At 40.4% G+C, this 14786-nt stretch overlaps 1 protein-coding gene across 2 annotated transcripts in view; it reads left to right on the top strand.

The window, feature by feature from the left end:
- The window catches only part of ell (elongation factor RNA polymerase II), a 99480-nt gene that overhangs the window by 39002 nt on the left and 45692 nt on the right, over positions 1 to 14786 (top strand). The window contains exons 2-3 of one of the 2 annotated variants that reach the window (XM_028816375.2): positions 7277 to 7324; positions 14626 to 14750. In XM_028816375.2, the coding sequence (XP_028672208.1) occupies positions 7277 to 7324; positions 14626 to 14750 (173 nt within the window). The remainder of the gene's footprint in view (positions 1 to 7276; positions 7325 to 14625; positions 14751 to 14786) is intronic. The other variant, XM_028816376.2, reaches the window with a different exon arrangement.

The raw sequence follows: 14786 nt of genomic DNA on the forward strand, positions 1-14786 counted from the left end.
ATCCCCGCCATATAGTGTTGACACTGCACTGCTTCCCCGTCTGGAGACGTCGGATGGTGGACCAGAATCTCCTCGAAACCGTCCAAAAGTCGTTCTCCATGGCCTCCCCAAACTCCTCCCACACCCAAGTTTTTGCCTCAAACCACCGAAGCCGCATTCTGCTTGGCCCGCCGGTACCTATTAGCTGCCTCCAGAATCCCACAGGACAAAAGGGTCCTGTAGGACTCCTTCCTCAGCTTGACGGCATCCCTCACTGCCGGTGTCCACCAATGGGTTCGGGGATTGCCGCCATGACAGGCACCGACTACCTTACGGCCACAGCTCCGGTCAGCCGCCTCAACAATAGAGGCACGGAACATGGCCCATTCAGACTCAATGTCCCCCACCTCCCTCGGGACGTGGTCGAAGTTCTGCCAGAGGTGGGAGTTGAGCTGCTTCTGACGGGACTCTGTCAGACATTCCCAGCAGACCCTCACAACACGTTTGGGCCTAGCAGGCCTGACCGGCATCTTCCACCACCTTATAAGCCAACTCACCACCAGGTGGTGATCAGTTGACTGCTCCGCCCCTCTCTTCACCCGAGGGTCCAAGACATGTGGCCGCAAGTCCAACGACACGACCACAAAGTCGATCATCGAACTGAGGCCTAGGGCATCCTGGTGCCAAGTGCACATATGAACACCCCTATGCTTGAACATGGTGTTCGTTATGGACAATCCGTGACGAGCACAGAAGTCCAATAACAAAACACCACTCGGGTTCAGATCGGGGGGGCCATTCCTCCAAGTCACGCCATTCCAGGTCTCTCTGTCATTGCCCACGTGAGCATTGAAGTCTCCCAGCAGTACGTGGGAGTCCCCAGAAGGTATGCCGTCTAGCACCTCCTCCAGGGACCCCAAAAAGGATGGGTACTCCAAACTGCTGTTCGGCGCATACGCACAAACAGTTGGGACCCATCCCCCCCACCCGAAGGCGGAGGCATGCTACCATTCTCGTCCACCGGGGTAAACCCCAATAAACAGGCTCCAAGTCGGGGGGCAATAAGTATGCCCACACCTGCTTGTTGCCTCTCACTGGGGGCAACTCCAGAGTGGTAGAGTCCAGCCCCTCTCAAGGAAACTGGTTTCAGAGTCCAAGCTGTGCGTCGAGGTGAGCCCGACTATATCTAGCCGGAACCTGTCAACCTCACGCACTAGCTTAGGCTCCTTCCCCTTCAGAGAGGTGACATTCCACATCCCAAGAGCCAGCTTCTGTAGCCGAGGATCGGACTGCCAAGGTCCCCGCCTTCGGCCAACTCACACTGCATCTGACCTCATTGGCCCCTCCCATAATAGGTGGTGTGCCCATTGGAAGATGTAATTAAGTAGCGATCAAAAATAACTTAAAGGTGAAATATTTAAATTTTGGTTCTCAAATCCATAAGTAATAATTAGATCAAATGTCTATCTGGTTATTACTGAGTCATGCCATTGCCAATGCTACTGAATATTACAAATTAAACATTAACCAACTTGAGTTACAACCAGCCCTCCCGAAGGAAATGAGTTCGTAAGTCAAGGGTGTACTGTTATCATGGTTTGTAAAAGATTTTTGTAGCCAGCTTAGAGTCTTTGAGTTCTTTCTTGAGGTATTTTCTCCCATTCGTCCTTGCAAAAGGCTTCTAGTTCTGCAAGATTCTTGGGTTGCTTTGCATGCATTGCACTTTTGAGATCTATGTACGGATTTTCAATGTTTAGATTGGGGGACACTCAGAGCCATAGCAGAACCATCAGCTTGTGCCTCTTCAGGTATTCCAAAACTTTTGTGTAGAACTTTTTTTTACAGATGGTATATATTTGAATCCATTCTTCCCTCTGCCAACAATATTTTCCCTGTTCCACTGGCTGTAACACAAGGCCAAAGCATGATTGATCCACCCCCAATCTTAATTGTTGGAGATGTATTCTTTTCCTTTATTTTGGCCCCTTTTTTTTTCTCCAAATATACCCATGCACATTGTGGCAAAAAGTTCTATTTTGACTTCATCAGTCCACAGGACTTGTTTCCAAAGTGTGTCAGGCTTGTTTAGATGTACATTTGCAAGCTTCAGGCTCTGAATTTTGTTGTCTAGGACGCATAAAAGGTTTTCTTTTGCTGACTCTACCATGAAGGTCTTATTTGTTCAGACATTGCTGCATAGAAGAACAGTGCACCACCAGTCCAGAGCCTGCTAAATATTCGTAAAGGTCTTTTGCAATCAGAGGGTTTTATTTCCCTTTCTAGCAATCCAATGCACAGTTCTTTCAGAAAGTTTCCTTGATCTTCCAGTTAACTGCCATTTCTGAACATTATGAACTGAGGAAATGGCTACTTGAAAATGCTTTACTGTCTTGTTGCCTCCTCCAGCTTTGTGGGCCTTAATTTTATTTATTTTTTCACAGTTATAGGTAGCATTTTACAGGAGCCCAAGGCAGTTGATTGTTGGGACAAGGTTTAAGGAGTCAGAATTTATGCAGTTTGCATCTCCTGGGGTTTCCTAACGATGACTGTGAACAATTAACGGGCTACTGAAGTTCTGAGTCCACAAATATCTTGGAGTGCCCAAACTTTTGCATGGTGCTCATTTCCTTTTTTTTTTTTACTGTGCAATTGTACAAAATAAAAACAATACACTAATGTTGCATAACATGCAGAAAAGAAATGTCATCTAACTTTATGCATTTTGGTGATAAGTTCATCTTCTGCTCACTTGAATATTCACATTAACAGACACATTAAGCAATGGTGCCCATACATTTGAATGCCACTACAGTAATCCCTCGATATATCGCGCTTCGCCTTTCGCGGCTTCACTCTATCGCGCATTTTATATGTAAGCATATTTAAATATATATCGCGGATTTTTTGCTGGTTCGCGGATTTCTGCGGACAATGGGTCTTTTAATTTCTGGTACATGCTTCCTCAGTTGGTTTGCCCAGTTGATTTCATACAAGGGACGCTATTGGCAGAGATGGCTGAGAAGCTACCCAACTTACTTTTCTCTCTCTCTTGCGCTGACTTTCTCTGATCCTGACGTAGGGGGATTGAGCAGGGGGGCTGTTCGCACACCTAGACGATAGGGACGCTCGTCTAAAAATGCTGAAAGATTATCTTCATGTTGCTACCTTCTGTGCAGCTGCTTCGTGAAGCGACATGCTGCACGGTGCTTCGCATACTTAAAAGCTCGAAGGGCACGTATTGATTTTTGACTGAAAAACAAACTCTCTCTCTCTCTCTCTCTCTCTCTCTCTCTCTCTCTCTCTCTGTCTCTGTCTCTGTCTCTCTCTATCTCTCTCTCTCCCTCCCTCCCTCCCTGCTCCTGACGGAGGGGGTGTGAGCTGCCGCCTTCAACAGCTTTGTGCCAAGGTGCTTCGCATACTTAAAAGCCAAACAGCCCTATTGATTTGTTTGCTAGAGATTGTTTTCTCTATCTGTGACATTCTGTGCTCCTGACACGCACTCCTTTGAAGAGGAAGATATGTTTGCATTCTTTTAATTGTGAGACAGAACTGTCATCTCTGTCTTGTCATGGAGCACAGTTTAAACTTTTGAAAAAGAGACAAATATTTGTTTGCATGTTTGAATAACGTTCCTGTCTCTCTACAACCTCCTGTGTTTCTGCGCAAATCTGTGACCCAAGCATGACAATATAAAAATAACCATATAAACATATGGTTTCTACTTCGCGGATTTTCTTATTTCGCGGGTGGCTCTGGAACGCAACCCCCGCGATGGAGGAGGGATTACTGTATAAGGCTCAATTATTTCAAATCAGAATGTGGATTAAGACAAGGGTGTCCATTATCACCAAAGCTATTGAGTGGTATTTTTTTACCTGAGAACAGAAATTGTGAAAGTTATTGGACTGATTTCCCAAACCCACACAACTTTCTTTAAGAATAAACATTGGCAAAGAAGAGAACTTTATGTGAATTTCCCATTGGGATTAATAAAGTATCGATCTATCGATCTTTATGTAAAAACATTGTGTCCTTTATGTAAAAACATTGTGTCCTTTATGTAAAAACATTGTATCCTTTATGTAAAAACATTGTGTCCTAGGTTTATGAGACAGAATGTTATACATTTTTCTGAGTGAGATGTATTTGAGGATATGCTTTAGTAAGCATGTGAAAATTTTAAAGGACGTGGGGGAGGGGCATATGTTCTGCTAACCACCACTAACGTAGCTACTTTCTGCCCTCCCTAGTGGTAGAGTTACAGGTAAACCCTTGGTTTAATTCTAGGTAAGATCAGAGTATTTTTTTCTTTAGTTACATGCCCATGTTGCAGTAATCCATACACCTCATATGTTCGATATGTTAGATAAAATGAAGTGATGAGGTTTATATGGCCATTTATTATTTTATAATGATCAATGTGGTTGAGTTATGTACCGTAGTCTGATATTTGTGAATGTGGGTATATGCAAATCTAGTTTTATCAGATGTATGACTTTTTTTTCCTTTTTTTTTGGAAAAATCTTTACCCATAATTAACATTATGATGCGTTACTACTCCATGTTTGATTAATTTATTTAGTTTGGTAGCATAACACTGTTGGAGTAAGGAGAAACATTTCCTGTTCCTAAAAATATTAGCTGTATTTTTACCAAGAAGAAAAATCCCTTGTATGTATTCCTGATTGTCTGTTTTAAGGAGGTGCCTTTACTGTATTAGCATTGAAGATCTAAGTGCAGATATTGTCTGCCATCAGTCTTTAAGTATATTTATATTGCTCTGTTGACAGCATGAACCGTTAGCTGGTTATTTGTGAAGCTGAGAAGATTACAGTACAACTGAATAGTTCTAGTACATGAAAATGAATTGATATTAAAAATACATCACTGGCAAACCAGGAAACCTGCAGGTTTAGGACTATTGCTGTGTTCACGTGTTGTGAGACAAGTGGAAAATACAACTTTCCGAGTTGTTAATTCCTCATGAATGCATGATCTTGCGCCTAGAATTTGCAGCAAACTTGTCTGCCTGAATTCTCCAGTTGTGACATAATGCTTGTCCTTCATCATAAGGTTTTTTCTCTTATTACACATTTTTCAGTCACTGACTTCGTTTACATAATCATAGTGAGTATAAAGCAGTTGCAGCATGCTCCTGTAACCGCCATTCGTGCAGTGTGACATACCCAGCAGCTTAGACCATCTACTCCATGAATTGTTCTGGTTTGGTTTTGTCTTAAGGTCACAAGGGTGTGGGAGCTGACAGCCAATGAATGTGAACCAGGAAGTACATAGCATACAATGCAGCAACAAGAAGTAAGCAACGTGGGTGATTTGGACCTCACAATCAGAAGAGAAGCAGTTTGTCTGATTCTTTACATACCATGGCTTAATGGGAAAGAAAGGGAAGACATGGTTGAAATTATTGTACCATGTAAACACCTTGTAAAGGCTCAGACTCTGTCGGGCAGTATGCTATTGACAGTCCAAAGAAGGGTAAGCTTGCAGTTGTGTAATTTGACATGCCCACCAGTTATCTGGAAATGAGATCAGCAACTGCAGTCAAGTCTAACATCCCCTTCTAGAAGTCATGTTTGAATCTTTGGTCGGTTGTATATGGGGTTGGGTATTCGTTTGTATTTTATCAATTCCAAATCTTCATGGTTCCAATTCTAATATGATTTTTAAAAAAAGTCAAAATATTTCAGTAACAAACTCTTTATTCTCTTTGAAGAGTTCAACTTAGTTTTACAACAAAGTTTACTTGAAGCAGCTAAACAAAAACAGGTTGTTTCAAGATAAAATATAAAATTTTCTTCAACCTAAATTTCACAAATGCACAAAGTATGTGAATCCGTGCAACAATTAAGTCAAGTTTTTGTTAAGAAAAATCAGCATATTGGCCTTTACTGGTAGTATGCGTGACCACTCTGGGAATATTGTGTGCAGCAGTGGAGAAAATCCTCTCTAGGGTTAGAGGAGACCTGCATACACAAATATGAAAAGGCCAGCTGAGATAATAAAGGTAGTTCTTTTTTCCACCACCAGGCAGCAGGGTCTTCAGATATATCATTATTGGGGGCATTTATTGATACATCATCACCCCTTTGTCAGCTTGGTCCTCAATGAAACAAAAATATGATTGGGCAATACTAAGTAGGCCTAACAAAGAATATAGTGAGGTCACATGGCCAGGAGGACAAAAAAGAATTAAGAATAACATGCAATCTTAGTGTAGTTGTATAATGAGACATAAGCCTTTGTTTTGTAAGATGTTCTGTAAATTGTATGTAATACAGTTCTACAAAAAGAGATTCTACAATCAGATTATGTACAGCTGACATTGTTCTTCCAATAAAGTAAATTTTCAAAGAGTTTTCCTCTGTAGTGACTTATATTGTGTTAGTTGCTTGTGACAGCTGCAGTTCCATGTCTCTCTTTAGGTACTGGTACATGTTCACTTCCCATCTCCCATGAAAACCCCAGCAAGTTAAGTTACTGATATTAATATACCAAGCATTGTCAGACTGACAGTCTTCACACACTGTCCAAGTCTGAAAATTTCTCCTGTGCCTCAGCAGAACAAACACATACTACTTTAAGATGACATGGGTTTTATATATTGATTTTTTGAGGCAAGAAAGTTTCATTTGTGCACTTCTTTCACCTTCTGGCAATTGTATCCACCTGCAAATAATTGAAAAAAAATAATTTTCTTAGAAAATTATTTAATTTTCACTTGAAGCAGTTCATTGTTGTTTTCGGTGACCAGCACACACTTACGATACAAATCAGGACCTTTTCCTGACTGCTCAAACTATTCTTTCTTTCATTTTATATTTAACTAGTAATATTACAGGTAATAGAAGAAATTTTAAAATGTTCTCTTGCCCAATCTGTATGTTCACCTTTCCTCTGCATCCTTGTGTGTCTCAAAAAGCCTTGCCGGTCATTGCTTTCTCTCGTGTATGTGTTGCTGGAAAGCCCGATTCTCACACATTGTAATTTCGGGAGCACTTTGTTCACCTCCTGTCCAGTTTTAAACTTTTTGTCCTTGAAGGTGACACTCAGTGTGGCTCCTATGCCCTTATTTCTCCTTGTGTGTCTCACACTCGCCCTCCCTCTTTCATTTGCACCACCAAAGCCAAACTGTAGCATTTTATAATATAGTAGAAATAATACATCACACAGGTTAACACCATATTAAGAAAACTTGGTTTTCAGGTTTGGTTGTTGGAGTGGGGTTGGATGAGGTTGAAATTTTAACTTTTTCTTTTCTTTTTTCTTCAATACACAGGGTGTTCTGTCAACTTGCCCTTCAATTCGATTTAATGGCATCCAGGGGGTAAGTGTTTACAAATTCTGTAGTAAGCAATATGTGGTGAATAAATTAGGAGTGAAAACAAAACATACTGTTTTATAGCATGTGCTGTGAGCCAGGAACTTTTACCTTTTGTGGTTTTAGTCCTCAAGCTTAGAAATATTCAATTCATTTAATTTCTTTATTGTCATGTGTACAAGTACCATGTACAATGAAGTGCTAACTTGCATTTGCCTCCACAGGCAGGGAACAGACCTCGGAGACAAAATAAATATAGAATAAATACAAAATACAAAGAGTGGCAGAAAATGCATATGCAGGGTAACAGTAGTAGCAGTGGAGATGACCAGATAAAATCCGTTCCTGAATCTGGAGGTGCATGTTCAGATGGACGCATCCCAGATGGAAGAAGGGTGAAAAGTGGCATTGCAGGATGAATGTCCCGCCTGATACGGTTTACCTTCCTGAGACAGCGTGTGGTGTGGATGTCGTGGATCACAGGGTGCCGAATGCCTGTGATCCGCTGTGCTGTCTTCACAACGCTCTGCAGAGCTCTGCGGTCCTGGTACAGCAACTGCTCAGTTCAGGATCTAATGCATCCTATAAGGATGGATTCCATTGCATATCTATAGAATCTGCACAGGGTTGTGGGTGACATCTGGGCCTTCCTCAGCTTTCTGAGGAAGTAGGTGGTGTTGGACTATCTACTGCTGGAGTGTGCCTTGGCCATTATCAGTGAGGGTCACTCCAAGGAACCTGAAGCTGCTAACCTGCTTCACAGCTTCCCTTCTGATGTAAATGGGATGATGCTTCCTCACCTGCTTGTGGAAATCCGTGATCAGCTCCTTAGTTTTGCTAACATTGAGGGTGAGGTTATTGTCTTGGCACCATTCTGCCAGGAGTCTGACCTCCTCACTGTAGGCCATCTCGTTGTCCTTGCTGATCAGATTACAGTGGTGTCGTTGGCAAACTTGAGGATAGTATTAGAGCTGTACTTAGCCATGCAGTCATAGGTGAAGAGAGAATAAAGCCGGGAGCTCGGCATGCTGCCTTGCAGGGGTGCCAATGCCAGTATTGATGGAAATGGATGATACACTCTGGTGACCCCTAATGGGAGCAGCAAAGACAAAAGTTGTGTTGCAACAATAAGTAACTTCTGACCTGCACAGTATACATATGGCTTTGCTTTTATACAGTTGTTCTTTACCAACGCGCCATTTAAATCTGTAGTAAGTCCGCACATCTGATTTAAGTGTCAATCGCCGATTTCAGTTAGTGGTCACATTTTATGCATAGTAGTGAAGTGTTTTATCCTTAGAAAACCTTAAAAGGCAAATTACCGCCATCTACTGGATAAGATGCCAAAAGTGAAGATAAGCAAAAATCTACATACAGTATAGTAGTAATTGAGCAGGATAGAGATTCACAAGATCGATCTTGAGACATTAAGATTCAATATCTTTTTAAACGGATAATGACAATCAGTAAATCAATTTTTTTACCCATGCCAAATGCGGATATTCACTTTTTTTTTTTTTTTTTTGTGGCTCGTAGATGGTGTTAAATAGTAATGTGGCTCTACAAAGCCCTCCAGGCTGTCACCTGAGGCAAACTGACATCTGCATTTTTTTAAACAAACCCTGTGCCTTACCCTAGTTACAGTGACCGCAAGACAAAGTCTGTAGGTCTGCTTTTTTTTCTTTTGTTTGTTTTGTAAATAATGATCAAGACAAAAGCTGACTTTTTTGGACTTTATAAATGCCTGTCAGTTCCGCAATTTTATTTTGTGAATAAGAGGATGCCTGGTCACCCATTATGTAAAAAGATGTAATTAATTAATAATTGTGAATAAAAAGAAAAACCTGAGAATTATTCACATCGGTGCATCTCCCCCTGCCAACCCACCAGTTCATAGAATCTGCTGTTTTCAGACACCACTTAGGCAATGAGCCCAATTTAAGTGCCTTTTAAAGGGGAATGTGGAGAAGTACTGTAGTAGGTGCAAGCTGGAACAGATGCACATGGGAGGGAATTTTATCGGGACTGGTTGGGAGCAGGACTGAAAAAATCATTACCATGCAGTTCTCAACTTGAGTCTTTTCAAATATATTTTGCATTGCCCTATTTTCATTGTTTGGTACTTATGCAGGCCTTGTACTGTCAACTTCTTTAGTTATCTGCACTAAGGCAGGTCTTTTGATCACTGATTCCTCCATTGTATTCTATCTTCTGCTCTTCGTTTCTTGGTTTTATTTACCATCTTTCAGATAATTTAACATGTCCTGCCTTGGCATTTCTCTTGATTTCTTTCAATGACTTTTCTCTTGATTTCTTTCAGTGACTTTTCAAACAATTTTACCATCATTAAACTGCATAATATTTAAACTAATAAATAATAACTATAACATACATAATAGTATTACTGATAGTTGCACCATTACTTCAAGGCTTCAAGCCCAGGTGCATTACACAGTATTCACCAAATTAAATAAAACAAGTGCAACTTGGTGATGACATCTTACCAACTGTACCATCATTTAGGCAAACTGCATTAATATGGACCTTGCTTCAAGCTAAGCTATATACATAAATAGTAAAACTGCAACTTGCATTTATAATGCTGTTTGTGGTATAGCCCTATGGAAGCGCATTAGGGCCACTGTGGAAAAAAAAAAAAAATATGGACACGGAAGAAAAAAACTATGTCGAGAATAAATTCGACATGTTGACTTTATTCTTGACATTTCCACTTTAATGTTGACGCTTATGTCAAGATTAAAGTCGACATTTCCTCTTTATTCTCATAGTTTATTTTATAATTAAAGTAGAATGTTGTAAACTAAACTTCATCCTAAAATCAATGTTTAATTTACTAGATTTTCTCAAACCCCGTCATAAGTTAATGCAGCAAATCAAATACTTTGTGTTGTGTTCCCCAACCCAGTCGTTAATCACTATGCTTCTTAAACTGACTTCCTCCACACTAAGAGCAGGCGCCTGCAGCAATCACCGCACAGAATCCATTCACTTCATGATATTCCTGCTCTCTACCAAAACCCCAGTTCCTATCTTTCCTTTTTCTTTCTCCACATTACCAATCACCACACGATAAATGTCTTTGTGAAATTAAAACTAGTTATTAACTTAGCCGACGGAGTGTTCAGAACTTTACAAATATCTTCGTTATACATGTTTAATTATGCCATCCATTCAGAGTTGCGCCCATCTCTGAACGAGTTGCCAGCACATTGCAGGATGAATTCAAGCAAAACATACACTAGCAAGTACAAAAACAAGTACAACTTGGCTTGCAATATTATCCAGTAGTATAGAAACAGTATTTACACATCTGACCTTTTAAAACTAAAGTATCTCCAGGCGACGGACGTGACTCCTTTTTTTCGGCAAAAGTTCTTCTGTTGTTCATGTTCAACTTTATCGTTGGCTTCAGTTTCGGAATGCTCTCTGTCCATTTTTCACATTTCACAGAACTTTAATATTTATTTGCGCATTTATTTATTTTTGTCCGAAATAGTCCTCCATATACCTATGCTACCGCCCACTATTTGGTGGTGTAGCAGTGAAAAAGAGCCCTAGTGCAACAAATCTGTGTGTAGCAGTGAAAAAGGACCCCACTAGAACAGTTTCCCGCTGCGCCATGTTCCGAACGTCGTTTAGGCAATTTAAACCGGTGTTGCGGTATAAGAAAAATCCATATCATAAAAAAAATAAAAAACGGTTTTCGGTATGAACCAGTATACCGCCCAGCACTACTTGAAATAGATGTTATATAACTTTGGTGAGAGTATCCAGGTTCAATAAAGCTTACTATTTGACATGCCTCTCTTAGTCCATATATGGTTGTTACTTTTGCTGACTGGTTCTACTCCTGGGTCTCACTATTCCTAGTAGTTTTACCCAGTTGATTTAAATGCTTTCTCTAGGTCCACAAATCAAACACAATATAATTGGTTATATTCTTGGGGGAGAATAGGTGGGGTGGTTTCTTGTTGTCTTCCTCACCGGCTGTGATTGGAGTTTTTCCTTCTCCTAGATTGACTACCTTCCCAAGTTAAGTGGGTTCCATCTGCCCCAGTTTGTTTCCCTCTCCTAGATTGATTTGTCTAAACAGACTTAGGAAGCTCCATCTACCCCAATGTAAAAATCAGTTTTCCTTCTCTTGGATAAATGTTGGTTCACAGCATCTTATTATTCTGTATTAGTCTCCTCTTCGAAGGGTCTCCCCCATCCACTTACTATACTTGTATGATGAACAAGATTAGGTGAGAGGGAGAATCTTTTTATGCATGTGATGTTGATGTTTTTGAATGCGGTATGTTTTTTAAATAAGATTTCAAAATTACTTGCACAGTTAACTTCGTGTGGCAATGGCCATATGAGTTGAAATGAGTTTGGGGGTAGTGCTGTAAGATCACTATATATAATGCAGTCTGACTGTAAAGATTTGATGTTTACTGTTAAATTTGGCTGGTGGCCAGTGCAAAGTGGGATTGTGGTTAAAATTTGGAAAATGTTAGGTTTTTACCTTTTAGAGTTACTGCTTCTTTTTGTGTGTTTTAATTACATTTGTTAATTTTTGACTGTAAAATGCAAAGCAGAAAAGTTAACTGTTATAAAATTTAAAAAAATTATGAATTATAACGGTGGTTCTTTTGTTTATACAGCACCTTTCATGGTCAGTATTTTCCTATTGCATGTTAAAGTAAATGTCATCATAACTGTTTCTCCTCCCACTTGCAAACGAGCACTGATGTGTTAAGTAACCACTGAAGATACAGTGACTTGGTGTTCTAACAGTGTGACTATAAATTTGTGGCCTAATTGTTTAACCATCTCCTTAGTCTCTGGTACAATTTAGATGGGCATATATAAGAGAAAAAGTGCAGTATTTTCTGGAATGTGGAAATTATAGCTTGTGTCCGTTTAAGTTGTCAGTTTTAGTCCTCTGGGAAATCAGTACAACTTGTCCAGTAAGACACTGTAGCTTGAAATATATACAAAAACTTATTAGGTGCATTTTTTCCAAACAAGGTACAAGTAGGACAGTGCCTCACTTAAAGGCCTTAATTCAAAGCTTAACTTGCATCAAGACAGAGGCCATGTTTCAGTACATTCCATCATGCCTGAAATGTCACCAGTAGCATGGGAGAGGGCACTGACACTGTTGATGAAGCTGCACTGTGGTCCTGTCCTTGAGTGACCAAAATAATACACGGCCAACTCACAAAATGAACCTTCTTGTCTGCATATGAACAATGCTAGGGGACACACAACTGCTGTGGTCACAACTATCCTGAGGAGTGAAAGTTGGTGGGCAGGTGCTGCTTTGGCCTGCCTTATTTTGTGATCTTAATCCCACAAAGCATGTTAAAGATGGACCTGGATTACAACATCCAGAGAAATAAGCCTCTGCCTTCCAGTGGTCTGTAGCCTTATCATACTGTTCTACAGAAACCAGTAAACCCCTGATTTTCTAAAGAATTGCAAATGCAAGAATGGCAATCCGTTTCTATTCCCTCCGATATTTGGAGGAATGACAAATGATAGAGGGTGGGAGCGTCCTGGTAAAGTTTTCATTGAATTAAATACATATATTTGTACTAAAATTAATCAATTTATTAAAACAAAAATTGAATTTTAATTGTCTCATCATTTAAGTCCAAAATGTCTTTGAGTTGTTGCACTTATAAATACAAACAATACCGGAGTGGAAAGGTTTAAATGAAGTAAATTGGAAACAAAACATTCATAAAATGGTAAATTCAAAATAGTTAATCAGACTCTGGGAAGCCGCTGGGTTTGACTCTGGGGCGCTGAGGCGCTCTGGCGCATGCGCCTCGGTGCTTCCTGCGTCCGCCGTCCTTGCATATATTAATAGGCGCTTTCGTTCATTGTTTTTATCCATACGGGCTCGGTTTTGTATTTCTAATCGTTGAGCTCTTTGTTTTTGGAGCCGTGACTCCTTTGCTTCTGCTGTTTCAGAGGCGCGTTGTAGGCGACTTCGTTCATTGTTTTTATCCATACGGGCTTGTTTTTGTATTTCCGTTAGTTGAGCTGTTGTCTTTTTGGAGCCGTGACTTCTTTGCTTCTGGTGTTTCTGAAGCGCGTTGTAGGAGCCTCCATTTATTGTTTTTATCCATGCGGTCTCGTTTTTGTTTCTCTGTGGCTGTGTCGTTAGGTACAACTCTTTTAATACTGAATTACCGTTATGTGATTCAAATATGCCACACTGACTGCTGGCACAGTGGATTAGAGCAAGTCTAGTTTACAGGTTGTGTTGTTTGGGTGCATCCATACGGTCTCATTTTTTTTTTTGTTTTTATCCATGCGGTCTCGTTTTTGTTTTTCTGTGGCTGTGTCGTTAGGTAGAAGTTACCATTATGTGATTCAAATATGCCACACTGACTGCTGTCACAGTGGATTAGAGCAAGTTTAGTTTCCAGGTTGTGTTGTTTGGGCGCCACCTACCGACTCTGGGAAGCCGCTGGGTTTGACTCTGGGGCGCTGAGGCGCTCTGGCGCATGCGCCTCGGTGCGTCCTCTGTCCGTGCATATATTAAACTGTCTTTTAGTAATATAGATGGGGTTATAAATAACTGCAGATTCAGAGAGACTCTGGCTTTGTGCACAAGCTGCATTAAGCAGCTGAGACACACATGATTGCTGAAGATCAGCAAGGGAACTATTGTTAATTTTCATTATTTTTATTCTACTGTTTTTTTTCTTTTACTTAAATGTTTTTACTTGTGTTCAATGAAGCTTGAAATTTTAGTCCAGCAAAGTGTGCTGCATATTTTCTATCGGTATGTTTGGGCCTTTGTTAGTACATAACACACCAGGGTAAGGCAATTCTGTGGTGAAATCTGCAGAAGTTTTTGGTGTGCTGCAGATTGAAATATACTTCTAGCTTTGGACATGCGGAGACTTGTGTGACCCTCTGGTCTTTTACTTAATGACAAATGCACTACTGCTGGATGTTTGACTGAGACAGGCAACAGTGAGCAATGTATCAGGCGGTGCCTGCCTTCCTTTTAGCTTCCTAGTCAACATTTGAGCTGAGTGTTGCTTATGAACTCTGATAGCTGTGGTTAGGCAGATATTTTGTATCATTCTTTTTTTAAATTTTGAGGTGAATATATTGGCAGACACATTGTGAACTAAAATAAGCTATACAAAGGCAGTGGCTATTTTCACAGTTCTGCTCTGTTGTGAAACATGGTTAGGCAATTAATTGTTCTGGTGACTGTTGTCATGCTTCTAAATCGGGTTTTAATGGTTTCTTCCCTCTTTTCATACTCTATTTAGCAAATTGCAATTCCAAGGCCAGAATGTCCAAATGAATTGCGAAGATTCACATTCTATTTATCCAATGTTGGCAAGGACAACCCCCAAGGGAGCTTCAACTGCATCCAGCAGTATGTCTCAAGGTGGTGAGCCCAGTGCATTTTTGTTTCCTTACAATGTTG

This window comes from Erpetoichthys calabaricus, chromosome 12, assembly GCF_900747795.2.
Source record: "Erpetoichthys calabaricus chromosome 12, fErpCal1.3, whole genome shotgun sequence".
NCBI lineage: Eukaryota > Metazoa > Chordata > Cladistia > Polypteriformes > Polypteridae > Erpetoichthys > Erpetoichthys calabaricus.